The sequence below is a fragment of the Xenopus laevis genome, chromosome 1S, assembly GCF_017654675.1.
Source record: "Xenopus laevis strain J_2021 chromosome 1S, Xenopus_laevis_v10.1, whole genome shotgun sequence".
NCBI classification, from domain to species: domain Eukaryota; kingdom Metazoa; phylum Chordata; class Amphibia; order Anura; family Pipidae; genus Xenopus; species Xenopus laevis.
The window spans coordinates 107,099,982-107,125,698 of record NC_054372.1 but is presented as its reverse complement, the minus strand read 5'-3'; the positions used below and the strand labels follow the sequence as shown (position 1 = coordinate 107,125,698).

The following is a 25,717-nucleotide window of genomic DNA, read 5'->3' as shown; positions in this document are numbered from 1 at the left end:
AATGGCCAATCACAGCCATTATTTGGCAGCCCAAGAACATTTCTCATGCATGTGTTGCTCCCCAACTCCTTTTACTTCTAAATGTTGCTCACGGGTTCAAAAGGTTAGGGATTCCTGCTCTATACTAAGGATCCAGCATTTCATGACTGTGCTTGAAGCAGCAATATTGTCCTACTAAGAACAATACTTATGCGCTGGGTTGATCAAACCCTAGTCAGAAAGTAGGATACCTGGAATCACATTTTTATCTTATTTTTTAAAATTTCTATTTATTTGTAAAAAATGATATTTCAATAGTTTACAAAATACAACAAAGTAAAGGAGTTATAAATATTATTATTATCATCATTATTTTTGTATTTGTAGAGTAACCATTACGTGAGGCCTGGCAGATGTGCAACAGTGGAAGTTTCAAGTTCATGATAATGAATTATGAGACTTGCTAGCCTGAAAGACACCGGAGTGTAGCTAAGTCTAAATATATATACTGAATAAATATATATATATATACATATATATATATATATATATATATATATATATATATATATATATATATATATATTTATACTGAATATGACTACATATGCACATGCTTTGTTGATTGCAAAATAATTTTTGCTTTACTAATTTTTCAAAATAATTATTTTTTTCTATTTTCTTCAACAAAGGTGCACACAGTGGGTTATCTGAGATCTCCCTTTGAATGATGTGCTGCTGTTTACAAATTTGAAGTGTTAGGAGTAGTTCCCTTCTAATCATTATGTTTTCCTTTATTGGAGTCTGAGAATGAGAACCATTTCAGCTGTTTGATCATTTGTCTAATCTTGAAGGCGGATCTGGAAATAATGACATTGACAAGAAAATTCATTGCTTCCTTTGATTATATTTTTTAATTGAGGTGTGATGCAGACAGATATTCCTGCTGCTGCTGTTGCACATTTATAGGCGGTTATTTGGGTTGCTAGGGATTTTTATATTGATGGTGATTTTACAACGGTACTGAAGTTGTGTGAGACTTTTTGATGGGGGGTTGCTTTAATCTGTGCTGTGCAGGAAAAACACATGAATGTAAAATGAAATAAATGAAATTTAGCATGAAGTTAAATATTCATAGACTGGGTGGTGAGTATTGTGTGTAAAAATCAGGCTATAATCCAGAGTAAACATATAAAGTATTTAATAGTGGTTTGTTTTAAAGAGTTATGATGATCTAAACAACTTAGCACAAGAATGACCATGATCCTTTTTAAATAAAGAGGTAATGCAGTTTATTCTCCTTCTGCTAAACCTTTTGAACAAAGGTATGTGGTGTGATTGTGTATGAGTAAGAATATGTGTTACCAGACATTTATAATCTCAAAAACATCTCTTCTGTGTCCCACTGGAGCACTACGGAGGTGTGTGTCTTCAGCCAATAAACCAATAATATAATGGTACAATATAGTACATGTATGGGATCTGTTATCTGGATACCTATTATCCATAAAGCTTGGACTTAAAAGATGGCTGTCGCCCATTGACGCCATTATGATCAAATAATTCAACGTTTTAATAATGATTTCCTTTTTCTCTGTAATAATAAAATAGTCCCAACTAAGATATAATTAATCCTCATTGATTGCAAAACAAGCCTATTGGATTTATTTAATGTTTAAATTATTTTTAGTAGACAAAGTATGGAGATCCAAATGACAAAACAATCCCGTATCTGGAAACCCCCAGGTACTGGATAACCAGAATTATAACAAAGCATGACTTCGAGTAACAAGCGCAGTGTTAACTGCCAAGGTATAGAGTGGAATACAGCAGCATGTTGGAACGTTCCTCAAGATGTTTCAGTAGAATATATACTAAATAAATATTTAAAAACAGGTACAATAACCACACAATTATTTGTTCACCTGCGTGTGGAAACATGAATACCTTGTGGGTTACTGGATGTGATGTTACTGCTAACTGACAAAGTAGTACGTGTTCTGGGTTACCCAGGAGACACTGTTACAAAATTAATAGCAACAGCATATAATGAGCTGCTGTGCAAGTGAACCAAAACATTTTTAATTGTACTGTTAATTGTCTCTTCATGCTTTGATAAATATCCCTAAAAAGCATTTTTATGTGTGTCCATCATTAACAGTTTTAATATCTGTCACCACCTATTTTTTTGGGAGGAAGGCATTATATTTTTAATGACTCAGATCGCCATGCTATCCAATGTATTGACAGCTTCACTGAAAAGTTTGAGAACTAAAAACGTTTACCTTTGACTGCTGACCTGCATTTGGAATTATTACCACTGGCTCATCTAACCAAAACAGTATAAAAAGGTTGTTTACAATTGTAGGACTGCCCTCCAAAGAGGGCTGAATAAAGTGAAACAGGGCCCAGACCGAAGGGCCAAATAGGGTAAAATTTGAGGGTGAATAATTTTGGATATACCTTGAACTAATGTGCTAATGGGGTCTTGGAAAAGTTGGCATGCAAAGTTGGCCCAAACATAGCAGATTCATGACCCTGGGGGGCACAATTGCAAAAGCATGCCCCCCCATGCATGCTGTGCTCTGCACAGAGCAGTGGTTGAACTCTTGCCCGCCGTTCACTAATACAGTGCCGACTTAAGCAGTAAGCCAAGTATTAATGAAGGTCTCTGTGTCCCAAACTGGAGTGCAGAGGCCTGTTTGTACTCACTCCAACACAACATAGAAAGTGCAAAATGGGTGAACTGCAGTCGTTGGTTTGCAAATGAGCTTTAAGATTACCCATGACCGAGAAGTTCAATAAGCCTACATTAATACAAACCTATACTGTAGGTATGGGCGAATTTTTTCGCCTTGTTTCACCGCGAAAATGACACCTATAGACTTGTATGGTGTTGACGCCCATAGACTTTAATGGGTGTCGGCAACATTTCGCCGGCGGCAAATTTTTGGCAATACGAAACGGGTCAAATTCGTCCATCCCTACTACTGAGGCACAACAATATATTTCTATTGAAATCCTTGGATAGTGCTACTTTAGTGCAAACAACAAGGCAGTACATAAATGTCATATTTGGAAGTTGATAAAGCACTGTTCTTTTTTTATTTTTGTGATTTTAAAGTTGCAGGCAATGGCCATGATCCAACTGAATTATTCCATTGTCTGTCAACTTGTTGCCTCAATTCAATCCACTGATAAATGGATTTTGTAAACGAGTCAATAACAGGTCAAATTGTGCTCATTTTAGTCCTTGCACAGAACATTCTAATACCAAGCAGGTTTGCATGCTTGCAAGTACACCAACAATTGATACCCTTAAGATAATCTTCTGGAAAAGAGTGTTATCTATAATCTATCATTTTGTGATTCAGCCAAATCCTCCACAAAACATTTGGATGAATAAAAAACAATAACAAAGCTGAACCCCAAGATGCGTATTCGAGTGTTAAAAGAAAATCTGAAAATGAAACTTTGACAATCTCAATTGTCTTAGTTGTCTAGTGATCATTCCAGAGGGTTCTATTTTGCATTGCCAGAACACAAGACATTTCCTGCTAAAATTGCTGCCATTCAGTTACATCCTGAACAAATCATGAATTTGGTGTATCCCTACTCTAAATATAACAATAAATGTAAATGTACATGCACTTAAAGGGATACTGTCATGGGAAAAAAAAATGTTTTCAAAATGAATCAGTTAATAGTGCTGCTCCAGCAGAATTCTGCACTGAAATCCATTTCTCAAACGAGCAAACAGATTTTTTTATATTCAATTTTGAAATCTGACATGGGGCTAGACAATTGTCAATTTCTCAGCTTCATGTGACTTGTGCTCTGGAGTGATATCACCCCCCTCCCTTTCCCCCCCCCCAGCAGCCAAACAAAAGAACAATGGGAAGGTAACCAGATAGCAGTTACCTAACACAAGATAACAGCTGCCGGGTAGATCTAAGAACAACACTCAATAGTAAAAACCCATGTCCCACTGAGACACATTCAGTTACATTGAGAAGGAAAAACAGCAGCCTGCCAGAAAGCATTTCCATCCTAAAGTGCAGGCACAAGTCACATGACCAGGGGCAGCTGGGAAATTGACAAAATGTCTAGCCCCATGTCAGATTTCAAAATTGAATATAAAAAAATCTGTTTGCTCTTTTGAGAAATGGATTTCAGTGCAAAATTCTGCTGGAGCAGCATTAACTGATTCATTTTGAAAAAAAAATTTTTTTCCCATGACAGTATCCCTTTAATTTTTTATTTTAGATTTTAATACTATCTGCTCCTTCATGACAATGAAAAAACATAACTTGCCTGGTATAAATGGCACTGAATCTATACTTGCCGCTCCAATTCCTGGGAGTTTAAATCTGTTACGTGTGATGGGTCAGCACATTTATGATCTTATATTAGAGTAGGGTTAATGTAATTTCTTTTTTTTTTCACACCCTTCTGTGAAAAGTATTATAAAATACCCTTCTCCCACAGGTATCATGTTTATTTGTATTTCTGTTTCTTTGTGTTTTCTATTGTTCATGCTTTTTTAGTACCTGGCAGCATCCTTGAAACTGAGGGTTCCTCCCGAAGCAAAAGGCGGCTGTTATAGGCAAATGCGTGAGCCGTGACCAGGACCTTGGTTTGTGCTCTGGGTTTTGGGATATCCTACGTTAGTCATGTTACCTAATGCCGTAGAAGAAATGCTCTTAAAAATAGGTTTTTCAACAAGACAATGAACCCAAACACAGCAGTAAACGAGCAACATCTTTGTTCCAGACCAAAAAAATTTATGTCATTGAGTGGCCAGCCCAATCCAAGGACCTTAACCCAATTGAAAACTTATGGGGTGACATCAAAAATGCTGTTTCTGAGACAAAACCAAGAAATACAGAAGAATTGTGGAATATAACAGGTGCCAGAAGTTGGTTGACTCCATGCAACACAGATGTGCAGCAGTTCTCAGAAACAGTGATTAAACAACTAAATATTAGTTCAGTGATTCAAAGGAAAAAAGGAAATTTGTTTTTACCTTAATTTCTCTTTCCTTTGGATCCAAGCAGCAGCACATATGAGATTAATTCTACCCTTGAAAGATAGGACAGTTAGACACACCTCCAAACAATTAAGTGCCCATAAAAACTCCCCCTTGTCCCCCATTTGTCATTGTCATAAAACAGTACAACATAATTGCAATCATCCATTTATTTAACAGAGGGTGGGAACTACTGCTGCTGCTTGAATCCAAAGGAAAGAGAAATTACGGTAAGAACAAATTTCCTTTTTCCTTTGCATCCTTCGCAGCAGCACATATGAGACATAGAAAGTAATTCTACTCTATAGGGAGGGAACATCTTTCTGCCAAAATTTGCTTCCTGTGAAGCCCAGATGTCAAGCTTATAATGCTTTGAGAAGGTATGCATACTACTCCATGTAGCTGCTTTGCAAATTTGGTCTGCTGACACTTGACTCCTTTCTGCCCAAGATGTAGCCATTGCTCTGGTGGAATGCGCTTAACGAAAACTGGAGGCGAAATATTTGCTAATTCATAACATAAATGAATTGTATCCCACATCCATCTGGCAATCTTAAATTTTGATGCTTTACTTCCTTTTGTTCGACCTGCAAAAGTGATTAGTAAATTATCCGTTTTTCTAAAGAAATCAGACCTCCGTAAATAATTTCTCAATGCTCTTGCCACATCCAGAGAATGAAGCTTCTCTTCTTCCTTGTCCACTGGATTTGGGAAAAAAGAAGGTAACACTATCTCCTGATTAATATTAGAGCTTGTTGGAAAGATGGAACAGTTCTTAATATGACCCTGTTCTCCAAAAATAAAATATAAGGCTCCTGAGCCGACAGAGCCCCTAACTCACTGACTCTTCTTGCAGAGGTAATCGCTAGTAAAAAAGTTAGTTTCATAGTTAACATCTTGATATCAGAATTCTCAATGGGCTCAAATGGAGCATTACATAGCCCCTTCAGAACCACATTTAAATCCCAGCTCAGCATTGGCTCCTTATATGAAGGACGAATTTTCCAAAGTGCCTTTATAAAACGTGTTACTAAGGGTTTGGATGAAAAAGCAATACCAGTGAAGGCCAAAAATGCTGAGACAGGTGCTCTAATCGTCCCAGGATTTAGCCCTTTGTCGAAACCTTGCTGTAGGAAATCCAACACTTCGTTCACAGAAGGAGGTCCTGGTGTCAACTTATTATCAACACACCATTTGCTAAAGATTTTTTGAATCCTTGCATAAGCCTTATTTGTAGAAGGTTTTCGAGACTACAACATGGTTTCAATTACTTGATGTGAGAGCCCATAACTAGTTAGTAAGGGCCTGTCAAGTTCCAAGCCGTCAGACGGAGTCTCTTTAGATCCTTGTAAAGGTACTTGCCCTGAGACAACAGATCCTTGACCTGCAGAAGAATCCAAAAGTCTCATTTCCATTGTCATGGCTCATTTGTATGAGTAGGGCAAACCAAGCCCTCTTGGGCCAAAAGGGAAGTATTGCAATCACTCTTGCTTGGTCCTCCCTTATTTTCCTCAGTACCCTGTCTATCATTGGGAAGGGAGGAAAAATGTAGGCCAACTTGTAATCCCACATCACTGACATCGCATCCAGACTCTCTGGAGTATCCTGAGCAAACAGCGAATGGAACCTGGGAAGTTTGGCATTCTTTCTCGATGCCATTAGATCTATTTGTGGATAACTAAATCTTTTTTGTGATCTGCCAAAACACTTGGGTCTTCAAGGCCCATTCTCCGTGCAGTATCACTTCCCTGCTCAGTTGATCTGCCCATACATTGTCCACTCCCCTTATGTAGTCTGGCATGATCTGCAACAAATTGGTCTCTGCCCAATGAAGCATCTTCAGAGATTCTCTCAGACCTGGTCCCCCCTTGCCGATTTATATAGGAGACGACCGTAGCATTGTCCGTTTAGACCTTTATGGATTTCCCCACAATAAACTCCTGGAAGCTCATTAGTGCCAGGCTCACAGCCTTCAGCTTCCTGAAATTTGAGGAAAGAGTCCTCTCCATTATGGACCATGTCCCTTGGACTGATTAACTGCCTAGATGGGCTCCCCATCCTTTGCCAGATGCATCCATTGTCAGTACATACTACTTCCTCTGAAGTAGCAACCTGCCTTCTGTTATTCTGGCAGTCTGAAGCCACCATCTGAGCTGGGATCTGGTGTCTTTCGACAGAATCCAAGATCTGTCTAGAGAAATAAGTTTCCTGTCCCAGTTCTTCAGAAGTTCCTGTTGCAGCAACCTCATATGAAGGCGAGCCCAAGGTACTGCTTCTATCACTGAAGACATTATCTCCAGAACCTTCATCACCTTCCTGGCAGATACAGGTATCGGCTGACTCAATCTTCTTATATGGTTTATTAACCTTGCTCGTCTTTCCTGGGAAATTGCTAGACTCATTTTCTATGAGCCTATCAGAAAACCCAAAAACTGTTTCCTTCTTTCTGGTTGTAGGGATGACTTTTGGGTATTTACTATCCAACCCAGAAATCGAAGAAGGTCTAGAACTCTGTCTAAATGCTTCTTTAACAAACTCTGTGATACAGCCCTGATCCACCAATCATCCAGATATGGTACTATGACTATGCCTTCTGGCCTTAGTATAGCAACTACTGCTGCTATAATCTTGGTGAAGAAATACCGAATGGCAGGGCTGTGAACTGAAGTTGCCAAACTTCCCCCTGTATATAGACTGCTACTCTCAAATCTTTCTTTGTGGTAGAAAGATTGTCACATAAAAGTAGACATCTTTCAGATCTATGGTTCCTATATTGTCCGTTAGGACAGAAAAAACAATGACGAATGGGGGACAAGGGGGAGTTTTTATGGGCACTTAATTGTTTGGAGGTGTGTCTAACTGTCCTATCTTTCAAGGGTAGAATTGATCTCATATGTGCTGCTGCGAAGGATGCAAAGGAAAGCAAAACATTAAACATTTTTCAGTTTATACAGTTAATGTTTGAGTTTGTAAAGAAGAATGCAGACACTGCTATTTTTGGAACAGTCTAATATTCTCTTTTCTTCACTTTCTGTAAAGGAATAACACAAATTTGATACATTTGATACATGTGCAGTGTTCCCAATGCATTTGCGTTTATGGAAATAAAAGCGATTATAAGGATTTTGAAACTTAAGCACACTGCTATTATTCTAAACACAACTTTACATGTCTTGTGAAAGGACACACAGGTAGGATTGCCACCTTTTTCTGCAGTTAACTCTGGGCAGGGTCAGGGCTATGTCATTATAGGGACAGACCAATAATGTTTGGGGGCAGACCAATGATGTAAAGGGTGGGGCTATGTGCGGCGATTCACAATTGGTCCATCATCATGTCAGTCTCATAGAATCCTGCTTTTTTTATTTTCCTAATTTGGAAAACTGGTCAGGCAGTTTTGGTATTTTGAAGGGCTCTCTAGGTCAAAACCAGACAGGTGGCAACCATACACACAAGTGCTTATGTGGCCCTTAGGGGGAAATTTACTAAAGGGCGAAGTGGCTAACGCTGGCGAAAATTCGCCAGTGTCACGTCATTTTGGCACTTCGCCAATTTACTAACAGTAGCTGGCGTAATTTCGCCAAGGAGATAGACTCTGGTGTAACATCGCACTCTAATGCCAGGCGAATTTTCGGTCTGGCGAAAGAGCATTACTACGCAACCTCAGACCAGACAAAGTGCAATAGAGTAGAAAAAAAAAGTTGAACATTTTTCTAAGTCCCAAAAAACACTGGCGTTTTTTCCTATATTAAGGGTGATAGACTGAAAAAGATTGTAAATTTTTTTCTGGGGTACCCTCCTTCCCCCCTACATTTGATAACATATGGCACCTAAACTATACTGTGGGCACATGTGTAGGGCATTATAACAACTTTATATCATTTTATTAAGGTTCCCTGGCCTTGTGTAGTGTAATGTATTTGCTGCAACATATCCAGCCATTGTACTTTAACTGCACGCCGTATGCTAATTAGCTTAACTTCGAACTGCTGAGTGTAATTTCGCCAGCATTCGGTACCCTGTGTGCAACTTTGGATCTTCGTGAATTAGCGTTGTCCAGGCGAGTTTACGCCTGGCGAAGTGTTGCGATGTGCGCAAAGCCATCAATGGCGAATTTTCACCGGTTAGTGAATTTGCCCCTTAGTGTTCATTCTAAATACACTTTGTCACACTTGGAGATCCAACAAAGTACACCCCTGGTGGGAGCAAGTAAAGGGCAGCTCTGTATTTATTTGGAAAATTAAGGCCTCAGTGCTCTATTTTGAAAATTCTTAAAAGATCAGGGAAAGGTATAAACTACAAAGATATGGTAGATTGTGTTTGTAGCCTGCCATGCACTTACATTTCTTCCTTGGTATCCTACATTATCTGATGTATAACAACCTGCTAGAAAGGCAATTCACACATTGCATCTAATAATATCACTTTATATCTATTAAACTATAATCTAGCTAACCCAGGTTTGAATGACTATAAAAACAGAAGCCTTTAAAATGATGAAGGCTTTATTTCTTTAAATAAACTAATTTACTAAATCTAATCTCTGTGTGTTTGCCAAAGGTTCTGTGAAATCTAAAGCAGTCAGATTGATTGTTTGCAATTTGTTTTCACAAAATTGTAAAACTCCATTCAGTATAAGTAGTGAATAACTCCCTACAAGCCTATAAACTCACAATGCTAAGAGATATTTTGTTATTTACAGGATACTTATTAAATTGGTTTTAGCACATGGTGAATCGTGAATTAAATCAAAGGTCTAACTGCTTAATTATTTTTATGGATCTGTTTGGGTTTCTGCTGCAGATTAAAAAAAGAAACATTAGATTCCTTTTGTTGGTATGTTACTATCTGAAAAACAGAGCCTCTTAGGATGTTTACTTTCAAGACAGAGATCAGAATATGTGCTTGGAGAAAGGAAAGTGATCCTATATTGATGATTATCAAAATACATTAGGGGTATAACAGTGATCTTCTCCATATTTATTAGGGAGGCAGCTTACAACTATTGTAATAACCAAGATTTTTAGGTAGGCATGTTTTCATGGCTATATTGCGCATTTTGCCACAGGGAGAAATGTTTGCAAAACCACAAGAATTTTGTCATGTGGTCCTTATTATTGAACAAAAAAAAATGTACAAAAAAAATATTCACCCTCTACACCTCAGCCAATGTGATTTGAGCCCTTGCACTGTCTAGATAAAGAGTTGCATGGATGGACAGTGCATTGTGTTTAGAGTAGGAGTGTTTATTTTTATAGCTAGAAGTATGCATTTATTGAAGATTGATATTTGAGTCCATGCAAGTGCAAGCTGTGGACTTCAGATGACTATTTTCCCTCCTTCGCTCCTTCACTTGTCTGCTCACTGTGAGAACCAAAAGCACTTGTTAGGGTGTAAACATCATTTGGTTAAAATATTATTTCCATTGCTACATATTCTATCGATTACTGCAACTTTTCCTATGAATCACAGTTACTGGAAAGAAAAACTCAATGTGATCTTGCCTTCCCATTGACTCCAATTAATTTCAGGGAATTTTTTACAGATTCGCAAATTTTGCAGCACAGCTCATCACAAGCTCATCGTCATTTTATCTGACAACCAGGCTGCGATTTGGAAGTCGTAACATTTAAATTTAAACCTTACAGCTATACTTTGATTGCCTGGGTCAGTGACCCCAACAATCAGATGACATTCTCAACTGCAGGCCAGACAAAGGTCATAGAGAATCATAAAACAATAATGGAACTGATTAGGGAAATTACTTTGACTTTTTCGGGACATTTCCTGTGGCAATATCACCAACCTGCAGTCCCACCAGGAAATGTTAAGATCCCTATCTGTGTCCCGGCCAATGGCTAGCTCGCCACATACAGCGCAATGAATTATAGCTGACACAGTGGAACATCACTGTTTGCTATATGACTGACTCTGAGTGTACTCTGCAGTGGCATCCATTAATTGTGACACTAACTCTATCAAATGGAACTATGTTCCACAATGGAGTAGTGGGAAGCCCATGCAACCAGCTCAGTTTCCAGGTTTGCAAAAATGATATTAAATCTGTGCAAAAATGAAAATGTGTTCACTCAAAGGCACAACTTTTTACATTGCAAATATTTCTTTCTGTTACTGACATTTATTACATTTCCCCATTATAACTGAAATTGCCTGAACAAATGAAGGACACTATTTAGTATTTTTGGCCATAACTGTTATTGATTAAGTACTGGGAGTCTTTAAATTGCTGAGTCAATTTAATTTAGTGACAACCCTTGCTTTATTTCCCAGTAAAGGTCACCAAATAATTAATTCTGATCATCTTATCTGCCCAGTGCCTCTTTATTTCCCACTGAATACAGATGGGTCCAACATCCAGGACAAGGATCAATCTAGGTAAGAAAGTCATTGTAGACAATTGCTACCAATGTTTACATTGTTTTCATTTTTCTCACTAGTATCTTCTTATGGAAGGTGGCATCACATGAGCCATTCTACTATTGTTTTCTTCTTATATTTTTTTTCTAGAGCTTGCATTTGTATTATTTAGGTTGGTTTCAGCCTACTTGATACATTTAAAAAAAATCTGGAAAATGTTTCTTCAAAGATCTTGAAATGAACACCAATAACTAAACACAAGGCTGGCAATTAAAAAAAGAAACATTTACATTTTCTAGAGTTTGCGTACTACTGAGTTTTCAAAAAGGCAAAATAGATTTACTCTGCATGAGATTTTGTGAGGACCCTACAGTGCTAATAATAGCAGAGCAAATGCCTACAAATGACAGATTTATGCTAAAACAGTTAATAAAATAGACTTGGGTAAAGAAAATTAATCGGGGATACAATAATCCTTTCTCATATTAGGATTTTATTGCTGAATGAAATGATCCAGAATGCATCTGGATATATTATAAATAAATATATTTCTGCAAGGCAACTCTGGTTCATTGATTTTCAAGGGGCTCCATCATAGAACTCTTAGAGCTGAGCATAAATAAATCAATGATTGCAAATAGTATATACCCTAGGGTTTAAGATATGTTTTTTCTGCATATTAAGCTTAAATATTTAGTCAATCTTACTTAATAAGATAGGTCCCACATCTTAGCTACAAACCAAACAGTAAGATAATAACTAGTAAAAGTAAAAGGAATACATTCAAATTCTCAAATTATGAAACATTTTTTTGGAAAAGACATACATTTTATAGTATACAATATTTTCAGAGACACACTTTGCATGTACTGTACCAACTCATTATATCCTGAGGCATTAGAAACCCTAGTGTGGATTTATAGACTTTGAAGGGTGTTACTCTAATTAATAACAATCACCAGAGCAGTATACTATTTCAGATATAATGCATTTCTAAGTGACTACTTTATCAATTACTGTTGTTAAAGAAGGAAATGGCAGCAGGGATTTAATCATCAAAGATTTTAACTGGAAAATACTCTACTTTTAACACAGGGTGTACTACACTACAGTAATATAAGTACTGAAATGGAATTCAATGTCTGCCATCCCCAGAGAACATAGATACAGTTTTCCATCCCATGGCAGAAATGCGCATCAGTTCTACCACTTTTTGTTCGGAATTCATAAAACAAATTCTATTTGAATAAAAAGGTGAAAAAAATATTATATACTATGAATATGCTGTGGAATTCAGCATTAGGACTTGATGAAATTTATTAATTTACTGCAGGTATAAGATCAATTATCCAGAAACCTGTTATACAGAAAGCTACAAATTACAGGAAGGACATCTCCCATGGGGCAGATTTACTAATGGGCGAAGTGACTAATGCTGGCGACGATTCGCCAGTGTTACCGATTTTAGGCACTTCGCCAATTTACTAATGGCCGCAGGCGTAACTTTGCTAGCGAAAGAGACAGATGCTGGCGCTTATTCGCAATATATTGGCAGGCGAATTTTTGCTCTGGCGAATGGACGTTACTCCACAAATTCACTAAGATGCAGATTTTAATGAACATTACCTCTTTCACCAGACTTGACTTTGCCTTATGTTACTTACAGTACATCATATTTTTAGTGGAAAAATTTTCTAAGTCCCAAAAAACGCTGGCGTGTTTTCCTTTTTTCAGAGTGATAGCCTGCAAATTTTTTTTGGGTAACCGGGTTCCCTCATACATTTTCTAACATATGGAACATATGTATATGGAACTATACAGTGGGCTCATGTGTAGGGCATTATAACAACTCTATTTTCTTTATTAAGGTTTCCTGGACTTGTGTATTTGCTGCAATATATACATCCATTCAACTTTATAATTTCCCACCGTATGCACATTAGCCTGAGCAAAGACCTCTAACAAAGTTGCGCTTGGCATAATTGAACGCTAGTGAATCTTCGCTTTTATTGCCGAAGTAACGATAGCAAAAATTCACCAGTGTTTAGCGCCCTGGACACAACTTTGCATTTTAGTAAACTAGTGTTGTCTGAGCAAATTCTCGTCTGACAAAGTGTTTTGCGACGGTTGCGAAGCCGTCACTGTAAAATTTTCGCCGCTTAGTAAATTTCCTCCATAGACTCCATTTTAATCATATAATTCAAGGTGCTAAAACATATTTCTTATTTCTCTTTTATAATAAAACAGTAACTTGTCCTTGATCTGACTAAGATATAATTAATCCTTATTGGAGGCAACACAATCCTATTGGCTTTAAAGGAACAGGAACACCAAATACTGAAAGTGAATCAAAGTAATTAAAATATAACGTAGTGTTGCCCTGCACTAGTAAAACTGGTGTGTTTGCTTCAGAAAGACTACTATAGTTTATATAAACAGCTGCTATATAGCCATGGAAGCAGACATTTAAAGCTGAAAAAGGAGAAAAGGCACAGTATACAATGCACATAAAAAATAACTCTATTGGACAGGGCTTATCTGTTATCTGCTGTGCAAACTGTGCCGTTTCTTCTTTTTTCCAGCTTGAATGGCTGCCCCCATGGCTACACAGCAGCTTGTTTATGTAAACTATAGTAGAGTTTCTGAAGCAAACATGCTTTTACCAGTGCATATTGTATGTTGTGCAGTTGCAGTTGGAGTAAATTTCTGGGAAATTTTTGTGACTTTCAGCGCATGCGCAGTTGTTAGGGGGAGGATTTTTTTAAACCATGTGTTGAATTCTCCTTTCAGTCCATTTTTCTACAACTGAGCCACAAAGGGATCTCCAGTTGCAGATGTCTTGCAAGACATAGATGTATCTATAACTTAATAACCTATCTAGTAACACTTCACTGCTTCAAAATGGCCATACATTCCACTATGAAATGCACAGCCATCTTGGATTTTGTTTTTTACATGAGCCGGGCAGAGTGAGGCAGAGAGAGACAAGCAGCGTGGGAGCAGCAGGAGGCAAGAACTTTCCTGCTGCCATTTTGCTTGTGCAAGTGTAGGTGAAGCAAAGCTTACAATCTATTCACAATGTAGCCACAGTCTATCTGCATTTATCTTACTGGAGTGTTTATTGGAAATAATGGAGTCCTCACTGGTCATTTCTACAATCATTATACTGGCTGGTCTTGGATTAATATGCTTGTTAACGACTTTTTTTGTAGCAATTATAATGGCATCTCTGGGGTATGTTTTGACAAAATGGGTTTGATTTGGATGTATTCCAAATTGCACATAGCCAAAAAACTTTTGCAGTGCTGTGCACGACAGATTTTATGGTTTATACTCTGTAACAATTAAAACATTATGTAAGTTTTTGGGGTTTATCAATGAATTAGATTCCTACAAACTTGGCACCTAGTTATAGTGTACAGGCTTAGTATAGGAAACTTTGCCCACCCCTTGAAACTGAACAAGGTGTACAAGGCCTGTGTTTTTTTTACTATCTTTACATGGTTCTTATCTACATTATCACCAATTTTTTTACGCTTTTTCTTAAAAAGATCTGCACCTGGGGTGGTCTGAGGTGCTCTATATTTCCTTTCAATTTTACAATTGATTTTTTTTTCAAAATCTTGACTACATGGGGTGCTGTGAGAGAGTGCTTTCTGCTCAAAGGAGGCCTGCTTTGTCCTCTAGAAGATGCAAGCTCTTGATAATTTTAAGTACCCAGTTAAATTAATTTGGCCTTGAATGGCAGTCAGTACATAATGGAAATAGTATTTGTCTTAAAGTCATGCAGGATATTACAGAATTTTTATTTAAGATTTGTTTTTGTATTGAGATATTTAGGGGTTATCTTAAGAAACTTATTATAATAAATTGATTGGTATTTTTGCATTCTGCTTTGACATTTGTGAAGCCACCTCCACAACTGGGCTTCTGTTTTTATTGACAGCAATACCGATTGCAGTCTAAATAGTCAGATTTCTGAAAAGAAAAGTCAAGAATTATAGTTAAGTCAAGGACAATGAGTTGAGTTACAACATAAGAAAAAGGTATTGCTTAATATTTATTTTCTGGAAATACAAAGCTTATGTATGTATTAATGTAAAAAAAAAAAATATAAGAAGAAGAATCTTTTGATTTTATGTGTCAGAGCCTACAAGCTGACAATAGGATTAATAAACCTGAAATATTAATGAGCATAATTTATCATAACATTCTGCAAATCTGTAAATAAAACATGAGTAAAGCTTAGTTTTTACAAAAATCCCAGTTTAAAATAGATTTTAAATTTGTATGTAATCAGATGTTACTATACAGTATGTCAGTCATAAAAAAAACACATTAGAGAAGAGACTCAACAACAAGAGAAGTTCAAATGGTGTAGCAGCCTTCTTCACTTATGTGAGTTTTTCTTGAGTATATGCTTTTTGCGGTCATGTTGAACAACAAGAGACCCAGACACACATCCTGATGTAATAAGGGGTGTTCTATGGGGTTTCAGTTTTCAGTTACATTTATGGCAGCCTTGTAGTCAAAATAGAAAGAATTTGTCTTTTAGTATTTGCTCCTACTGATGGTTCGGAAAAGGGAGGAGTGCTGTCTTGGTATTTGCAGTAAGAAAATTAAGCCTTCTATAATACACTTGGGGGCCGATTCACTAACTTCGAGTGAAAGATTCGAAGTATAAAAACTTCGAATTTTTAAGTGTTTTTTGGGCTACTTCGACCATCGAATGGGCTACTACGACCTTCGACTACGACTATGACTTCGAATCGAAGGATTCAAACTAAAAATCGTTCCACTAGTCGAAGTACTGTGTCTTTAAGAAAAAACTTCGACCCCCTAGTTCGCCATTTAAAAGCTTCCGAACTCAATGTTAGGATATTCCTTAAATCGTTGGATTTAAATCCTTCGAATCGTTTGATTCAAAGGATTTTATTGTTCGATCGAAGGAATAATCCTTTCGATCGCACTATTTGCGCTAAAATCCTTCGACTTCGATATTCAAAGTCGACGGATTTTAATTCCCAGTCGAATATCGAGGGTTAATTAACCCCCGATATTCGACGCTTTGTGAATCGGCCCCTTATAAGAGCTGCTTTGAGTGTCCAGGTGCAGAGCATACTACTAACAGATGAGGAGTTACATACTCATCTGCCTTGATCAAGCATATATACAGGGCTATGGAGAGAGATTTGTCTCCTGGCACAATATTCTTTTCCTTCAGGACATGCAAGTGAGTGGATGTCCCATCATGTAGTGCTCCTTCTTAAGTGGTTCTGGCAGATGCAATAGATGAAACAGGTGCAAAAGGCAAAGGATGCATTGTTTTTTTGCCAATGGCTCCTTTTGATGAATGAACCTTATAATCTCAGTTTTACAACCTCTATTACCTCTAAAATGAATTGATTTAATTATTTTTCTGTGTAAAAATAAAGTCTTCATGCCAGTGTGTGTGTGTGTGTGTGTGTGTGTGTGTGTGTGTATATATATATATATATATATATATATATATATATATATATATAATTAAAACATAATTTAAAATGATTACAGATGTGGAACCTGAAAAACCTCTTGGATAAGGGTTTTTCATGTCATTTGAATCACCTTGAATTCCTTAAGCTTAGGGACATAAAGGAGTAAATTTTCATGGCTCATGTCCATAATGCATTATGTGAGAGTTATTCTCATTTTTGGTATTAAGGCAGTGCTCTGTATATGGCAAGAGGCAAGCAAATACCTCCTTTTTTCAGAAGGCTTTATGCTGCATGTCTGTTTGGCTCCTTTTGGCCCATCTCACCCTAACCAAGTTGGGTTCTCTGCTTTGCTAAAAAAAATCTGAAAGATGTTATAAACCTGGTAGGATATATTTAACACCAATTTGATTTTATGCAGCTTAGTTAACATTATTACAGAGGAAAAAAAACAATCTTTTTTTTAAATCGGACTCTATGGACCCATTTACTAACAATGGAATTTCTATTTTTTTTTCTCCAGAAATATTGAAAATGTTGTGGTTTTCCTATATTTCTTAAAGGACAAGGAAAGTTAAACTAAAGAAGTAGTTGAAATCTTGTTCAATATGTTTTGGGCTTCTGTACCAGCCCAAGGCAACCAAAGCCCTTTAGCAGTAAAGATCTGTGTCTCCAAAGTTGCCCCAGTAGCTCCCCATCTTCTTTTCTGCTGATTCACTGCACATGCTCTGTGCTGCTGTCACTTACTGAGCTTAGGGACCCACTCACAATATACAGTACAAACAGAATAAAAATGTCACAATATAAGGCTGATTAATAATTAATACAGATAATTACTACATAGCAGCACAGAAACCAGTGCAATTAGCATCAGAATTTAATAATCAGCCCTGTAGAATCAGCTTATATTAAAGGCCAACCTCATTTTCTGCTTGATAATTTGCAACAACCCCTAAGCTTAGCTTCTCAAGAGCTGCTCAGAGCCCACTTAGTATGTGAGTGTCATAGACACTTTCCAAGATGGTGACCCCCTGTGACAAGTTTAAAGTCTTTGGTTATTGCTGCTATTGAGAAGCTGAAACTTTAGGCTGGTGCAATAAGTTCAGTTTATAGAACATGGCATTTTTAGCCACATTCATTTAAATGCTCTAAAAATGTCATATTTATTAAGTATAAAAAACACAAAAACCTTCACAACACTTCGCCAAGTAAAAATTGTCAAGGTCCTATACAGTAGAAGTCAATGGGAGCTGTGCTGATCTTATTGGACCATTTTTTATCGATTCTGACTTTTAGAGCTTTTTGTTTTTTCTGAACTTGAGGTTTAGAGGTTTTAGAGCGATTCATATATTTTTTTTTTTGGATTGTTCAGTCCTTTTTTTGTTCATACTTTTTATGTTGGGATCTGTTAATAAATTCTATAACAATCGTGGTTTTAGAGTTTGTGAGTTTAGTCATGATTTCAAAAACCTCTAAAACCACTAACATGATAATGTTGATAAATAATCCTGTACAGGAGATGGCCTTTCTGAATTTCTTGAAATCAGGTTTCCACATACGAAAGCATACCAGTTATATTATTTTTATAACGTTTTTCCGGGGGTTATTTTTAATTTAATTACATATAGCATTAATATGATCTCATCGCAATTATTAATTTATTTTTGAAACTTTCATCAAATGAGCATAGCAGATTTGTAGCCATTGTAGGGCAGCTCTCTGGAAATGCCTGGCAGACATGTGAATTTATAAGTAGTGGTGAGGTCCCCAGGGCCACAACCTACTTCTTGTGCATCGACCCTGTACCATACTTTGTCCTATCTGCTATACAAGCAGTTTTTGACTATACATTTTTTTCTTGAAAACTAACTTAAGGCTAGAATGCAGATTGTTGCATTGAATTAAACATTTTCTATTTTGTATGTGGAGTAGACAAATCCCTTTGTGCCATGCTGGTGTGCAATTATTAACAGTAGCATATTGTTCTTAGGTTTGTAGATGCTGTGATTCATTGTATTGGCAGAACATTCATGTTAACTGGTGTAAAAAAATATTGTGTGCTCCTAATTTTCCCTTGGAAGTAATCCTATGGTGTTCATTTTTTTTTACTATTGTATCTGCAGCTATCTGAAAAAAATAGACACTGATAAGTTACAACTTTCTATAGGTTACTGCCCCAGGTGCAAAGTTGCCCAGTGTTGAAAAATAACACCAAGTATGTTTCAGGAGCACTGAAAGCAGAGTGAGGATAATTCACTTAGTACCAATATCAAGAGGACTTTTAGGTAGGGCATGAATTCAAGTGGAAGTTAACTTTTAATAAATTGCTTGGGTGATGAAGGGGACTGCTATTTAATTTTACTGAATTGATGGTATAATTTGTATTATCAGTCACAGTGTGCTTTAGAGTTGGCAAGATACCTTTGTAATGTATTACCTACTTATTCCATCAGCCATTATACTTTAAATTATAACTTCTGCAGAAGATAAGAGGAGTCGTGACATATGCTCTCAACCATCAGAAATGGAAGCACAAGCGCATACACACAATATTGCAAAATAATTTATACATAGAAGATAGACAATGGTGTATTGCGACACATGTCATTTATTTGAAAATCAGGAGGACATTATTTTATTCTTTAATTCTGCATTATGCAACATTTCATGCTGTTCATATTTTTTATGATAGTATGTCTTGCAATTATTGGCATATTACTTTTCAAAAATACTTGCTAACAGAACATATCTTGTATTTCAGCAAAAAAAAATCCCTGCTTCTGCCTCAACAATTTAGGGGGTTATTTATCAATCTCAAAATTTCCAGCCACAAACTCCGATCTAATCTGCAAAAGTTTTTTCGGCATATTGATTATTAGATTATCACAAACATTTGCTTTGTGGGAAAAATCCAAATTTCAAGATTTCTTCAGATTTTTCACCTGAAAACGTTTGTATGTTTTTTTTCCAGAAAAAACATTCAGACTTTTCCATCCTCAAGGTATAATAAAGTCTGAAAAAATTGTGATTTTTAGTGAAAATTTAGTGATTTTAAGTCTGATTTTATACTAAAAAAATCACAAATTTTTCAGGATTTTTGCATTCAGAGTTTAGCAAATAACATCCTTAATGTAAAATTCCAGATTTAGGGGGTTATTTACTAAACTATGAATGCAAAAATCACAAAAAATTTGTAATTTTTTTTTTTATAAAATCAGCCTTTTAAAAAAACACGAATTTTTCAGAATTTATTAAACCCAGAGGATGGAAAAAGTTTGAATCTGAAAAGCCAGCATCTCAGACCTGTCGAGGTTGCATATAAGTCAAAGGGAGAAGTCCCAATGATTTTTTGATGCGCGGTGGGTTTTTGGCAATACCCTGGAGTTTTTTGGCAAAATTCTGAATTTTTGTGTGAAAAATCCCAAAAAATTGTGAAAATCGGATGAAAGATCCTAAAAAATCACGATTTTTCCCCGCAAACAAAATTTTGGGAAAGTGTATTAATAAATAAGCCCAAAAAACCCATGCGGATTTGGTCGGAGTTTTTTCCAGAAATTATTGAGATAAATTCGGACTTTGATAAATATCCCTCTAAGAGTCAATTTTAGATGGGGCAAATTTATTTAATAGGATAGAGCTTGGTAAATCAGCCAAATTTGCATGAGATTTGTCGTGAACATATGAACCCCCGATAGTTCCTCCATCTTAATTTTAAACAACACTCACTACAGAGTGAGCATGAATAATATTAGAATAGTATGATGATAATCATAACAATAATAGCAGACATGTTAGTTCCTATTCTATATATTTATTGTTATTTACATCACACTACATCTACAGTACTTTCGTACCTTAACTCTCTGCTCACATATGTTCACGTGTACTTCTATAAATCTCGATCCTGACAATGAAATTTTAACCCTGTGATTTTTTTCAATACGCCTCTTGAATAAGCAGAAACGTATTACCTACAAAACATGTTAAGCAGTGATCTTTCCGATGCTATGCACCAATTTTGTCAGAATCAAATGGTGAAGGATAGGATTGTTCCCAATATCAACCTGTAACTGGTAAAAAGCACAATACACCTACATATTCTCTTCGGTCTAGCCTAGTTAACTTTTAAATAGATTTTAAATAGATATTTACTCCTAATCTGCACATGGAAGGTGATCAAGTAAAATGAGGTAGAAAGAACTCACATTTTAGCTGATCCCTTTAGTCAAAAATTAATACAGCTTAGCACCCAGATCTTCATGATAAACACAATTTACAGAAGGTTGGAATAGTAAATATATTTAATTTTTAATATTTAATTTGTCTTCCAGGAGTTTGAGAAATCACTGATTACCTAAAAGTAAAGAAATGGCTTTAGAGACCAACACTCATCGAAGTTATTCAATTATACCATGCTTCATTTTTGTGGAGGTGAGTACTTGTCCTTTGCATTAAAGACTGCCTTGATATGATAGCCAGTATAGGGCATTCATTGCATAAGTCTCTCTGGAGTTTGTATAGGTATATTGAATGGCATTGCATGCCACTGAAATATTTATTTTAAAAGTACAAGCTTTTATCTCGGCTCCAGAATGATTCAAACTACATCAAGGACTTAAAAACAGGTAACCTATTTATTGTTGCCAATGAAATACACTAATGTTTTAATGCTGAAAAACAACTATTTTGTTTGAGCAAACTATATTGAGACTATGTTAGTAAAGAGAGCCTCAATACTAAAATACTACATATGCAGTACTGTGTTGTGCTTAAATTTAACATCAGTGACCTTAAAAGTGAATTTGTTTCTGTTAGATGCTTTGTTGAATGGCCAGTACACACATAGAAGATATGGCTACTGAGTAGCAGAAGTTCAGTAGATCAATGCAGGACATAATTAAAAGGCTTCACATAGCACATCACTTTCACTTACAAAACTGTCACTGCTTTGGAAATAGTGTAAGACAGTGGGCAGAGAGAAAGGATCTGCAACATTTCTCAGTGATAGATCTCTCATTCTACAGACAGTCCAATGATCAATTAGTATGACAGTAGGTGCCTGGGAACACAAGGCCAGCAAACCCAAGTTACTATAACTACTACCACCTTTAAGGCTTCTATAAATGTGCTCATTGTGTCTTCTATTATGCCATGATATTTTTTTCACTGTTTTCTATAGCAGACAACAAATTAGACTAAAGAAAGCCAAGAACCACCAGGGACATCAAAACAGAAAACCTGCTTAACAGATGGAAAATAATAAAAATAAAAATAATGGACAGGGCATTCAGTCTGTGTATACAATGACACAGAGACCATTTGTATAGTAACATTTTTCTCTTTACATGATATGTGGGAAACAGAAACAGGTTCTACTCTGAAGATTACAGTGTTCCTTTTTGAATTTTCCACTAACATCATGTAGTATCTACAATATCAATGATGATCTTACTTTCACATTTTATTTTAATTAATAATGACAATGAAAATTAAAGGTAAGCCTTATGCAAGCTATCAATATGTGTTTGGTTCCAATTAAAACTGTTAAACCAAACTTAGATCCAAAGGATTAAAAAAAAAAATCACATCCTATACAAATCTATAAGCCTCACCAGTACAGGTCAATGGTGCTGTGTGCTTTGGCTTATCCAATTAAGGCTCATAAACCAATAGTTTTATGCAATTCAAATCACAGAATCAGAGTTAGGATGAGTGACTCCATATGGACTCTCGTGAAAGTCAAAAGTGTGTGGGAGTCTTTAGTATAATTCTCTGAGACATCAAGCAGCTGAGTACACAATGAAAATGGAGACCCCTCAATAAAATGTAACCTGGTTTTTGATGGGGAAAAAAACAAGTCACAAAGAAAGGATGTGAAAGGAGATGCCACTTCACTTCCTCATCTGTTGATGTACCATGTCAACATGCTACAGTATATTAACAAATTACATTTCTATAACTTACCCGATAAGTTTTCAGTCGGGCTTGGTGGGGCACCACAAAAAAAACATAATTGTATGAACCATAGTTAGAATTATTGATACATGCATGGCCAACTTTACATTGACTTTAATGGTAAAGCAGTTGAGACAGCTCTTGAGACTTCTCAAAGAGATAGAGAGAGTGGGAGGGCAATTACAGTTTTTAGGGGACATTTTGTTATCTCATTCCCTTCCCTTCTTTTTTGTATCAAAGCATTAATTAGCTCTATGTATAGCTTGCTAGCTATTGGGGAATGCGATAAAAGTCATATAAGCATACTGCATTACTAAAAATATTGTAAATAGTGTTGGGGGGGTTAATTTATTGAAAATTTATACAAATACCCTACTAGTCCCAACCATCTCTTCCACTTCCTCATGCCTCCTTTCCCAAGCAACACTGTAGCATAGGAATCAGCAGCTAGGCTAACCTGATAGGGAACTGAAGCCTGTCTTTGACTTGCTATCCTCTTCCTACTGTGCTTCTGGCAGGGACCATTAGGAAATGTTCATCGTTTTTTTGAAACAGGGACCACAGCTGTAGCAAATCTATAGGGAGCTCCAATAAAGAAGACATTTTAAAAGATAGTATTAATTTTTTAGCCCAGAGTAAACCAGCACCGTATATTATTCAATATTGCCTACAAGATATGGGGAGTTTTACTTATCCTATATGCCTCCTTTAAAATAAAAAATATTTCATTGTGCATAGTATACAATTAATAACTTACACTTCCCCACTGCAGCAGCAAAAAATAAAAAATAAAAAAAAAAAACTCGTGGGGAGCAAAATGTTATTTTCATCTGTATTTGCTAATTTAATTTCAGCCGTTCCTTGTTCATGTTATGTAATATATTTTGGCAGTCTTCAAAGCTTTTTTGTATTCTTTGCTGTTGATTGGCTTACTCTACTTTTGTACTCTAGTGAAAATAAAATAGCAAATCTTTTGAATACAAAGGAACTTCCTTGCTGTGGAAAAAGCAGACACTGTGAATCAACAAATTATTATAGAGTTCATGGTGGAAGAAAAATCAAATATTCACAATATTTCCATTTCTGTCACACCATGGCTGCGAGTTTAAAGCAGAAGTAAAATAATTAAGCATGAAAGATATGACAAAAAATGATTAAAGAATATAAGCATTCACTATGGGGGTTATTTACTAAAGTCCAAATTTTTCTGGTTGGAGCTTTAAAGGATAAAACTAAATTTTTCATGGGGAAAATCATGATTTGCGATAGGGTTTTGTACAATAATCTGAATAATTTATGGTTTTTGGTTGATAATCTGAAAAAAAATCTGAGTTTTCAGTTGTCAAATCTGAGAAAATTGTATGATTTGTATTTTTTTCATGATTTTATTGAGTCTTTTCCTGCACCAGATTTTTTCGAGTTAATTTATTCATAAATAAGATAAAATTGTGGATGGAAGTGTGGTTGAAATAATGAGGCATTTTCAGATTTTAGTAAATAACCCCCTATATGTTAAAAATGTATAAATGTGGGAATCATATTTACTAAAAGGCTTCATAGAGCAAGTGGGCAAATTGGGGGTCTGTGCATTCTGGAAAGTCTGCTCTTAATTCATATTGGTGAATAAATAAATCACTCAATTTATGGGAGGATTAACTTGTTAATCAAAACATACAGTATCTGGCACATACATGTATGATTGTAGCAATCAGGTGTTCCATGGCTCAATTTCTTTTTTTTTATTATTTGTGACATGACCAGTGAATCAAACAACACAAGATGACAAAATTATGGTTTGGTCTAGGGATGCACCAAACCTTGCTTTTTAGGGTTTGGCCGAATTTCAGAATCCAGGGGTACGGATACAGCCAAATAATGAACTGAATCCCAACCCTTCTTCTGTGCCATAAAAGCTGACTCACCAAAGTAAATTCCCAATGCATGAATGAAGCACACACCAGTTTTTTTTCCAGTTATGTAGACTTCTGATTTGGTTCAATGTGGCTCTGGGATTCAGCCATATCCGAATCTTGCTAAAAATAGCTCAGATTTGATTCATCCCTATTTTGCTCATATTGAGCTTTGCAGTATATCCATAACAGAATGGACAGAATTTGGTAAAATCCTTTTATTGGCATTAATTATATATTTTTTCCAAAACTTTTTGCATTAATGACTGTATTACATTATAGAAGAGTCTAGTATGATTGGTCAATAAACCCCACATGTTTGTTGCCATGTTAGTGACTGTACAGTAAACAGTATAGAGTCTACAATATAACATCCCTAGTGTAATGCTTCTATATAGTAAAATATATTATGATTTTTCATACATTTATTTTCAGTTATTTTTCCTTTATGTTTCTTGGCCCCAGTGCACATTTTGGTGTTCATACCATCACTATTCACTGTGCATTGACAACTGATTTCTGAGCTGATTACTATAGATTGCAAAATGTAGTTGTTCATGATACATTTTTGATGAGATTATGTATATTCATGTTTTAAAAAAATACATTTCCTGTGTTATCTATCAAGAAGAACTGCTTAAAGGGGATTCAAATCAATGGAACAAGGGTATTGAGCCGATCTGCTTCTGTCAGCCTGCAAAAATACACAGGCTGACAACAGCCGGGGGCCAACAGCCTGTGTGCTCATAGCCTTAAAGTCCCACTGCAACTCCTTCAGTTACATTGAGTAGGAGAAACAATAGCATATCTGAAAGCAGTTTCATTGTGCAGCACTGGCACTTTCTGAAAGCACAGGATCAGACACAATGGGGGTCATTTATCAACACTGGGCAAATTTGCCCATGGGCAGTAACCCATGGCAACCAATCAAATTGCTGCATTCATTGTTCTACTTGCAGCTGGCTTTAAAAAGCTAATCTCTGATTGGTTGC

General features: G+C 36.2%; 1 protein-coding gene across 1 annotated transcript in view; it reads left to right on the top strand.

Annotated features, from left to right (window-relative positions):
- Positions 1-25,717, top strand: part of plppr1.S (phospholipid phosphatase related 1 S homeolog) — a 76,873-nt gene that overhangs the window by 11,414 nt on the left and 39,742 nt on the right. Inside the window, exon 2 of the mRNA XM_018243739.2 lies at positions 21,192-21,291. Within this exon, the coding sequence (XP_018099228.1) occupies positions 21,229-21,291 (63 nt within the window). The 5' untranslated portion in view covers positions 21,192-21,228. The remainder of the gene's footprint in view (positions 1-21,191; positions 21,292-25,717) is intronic.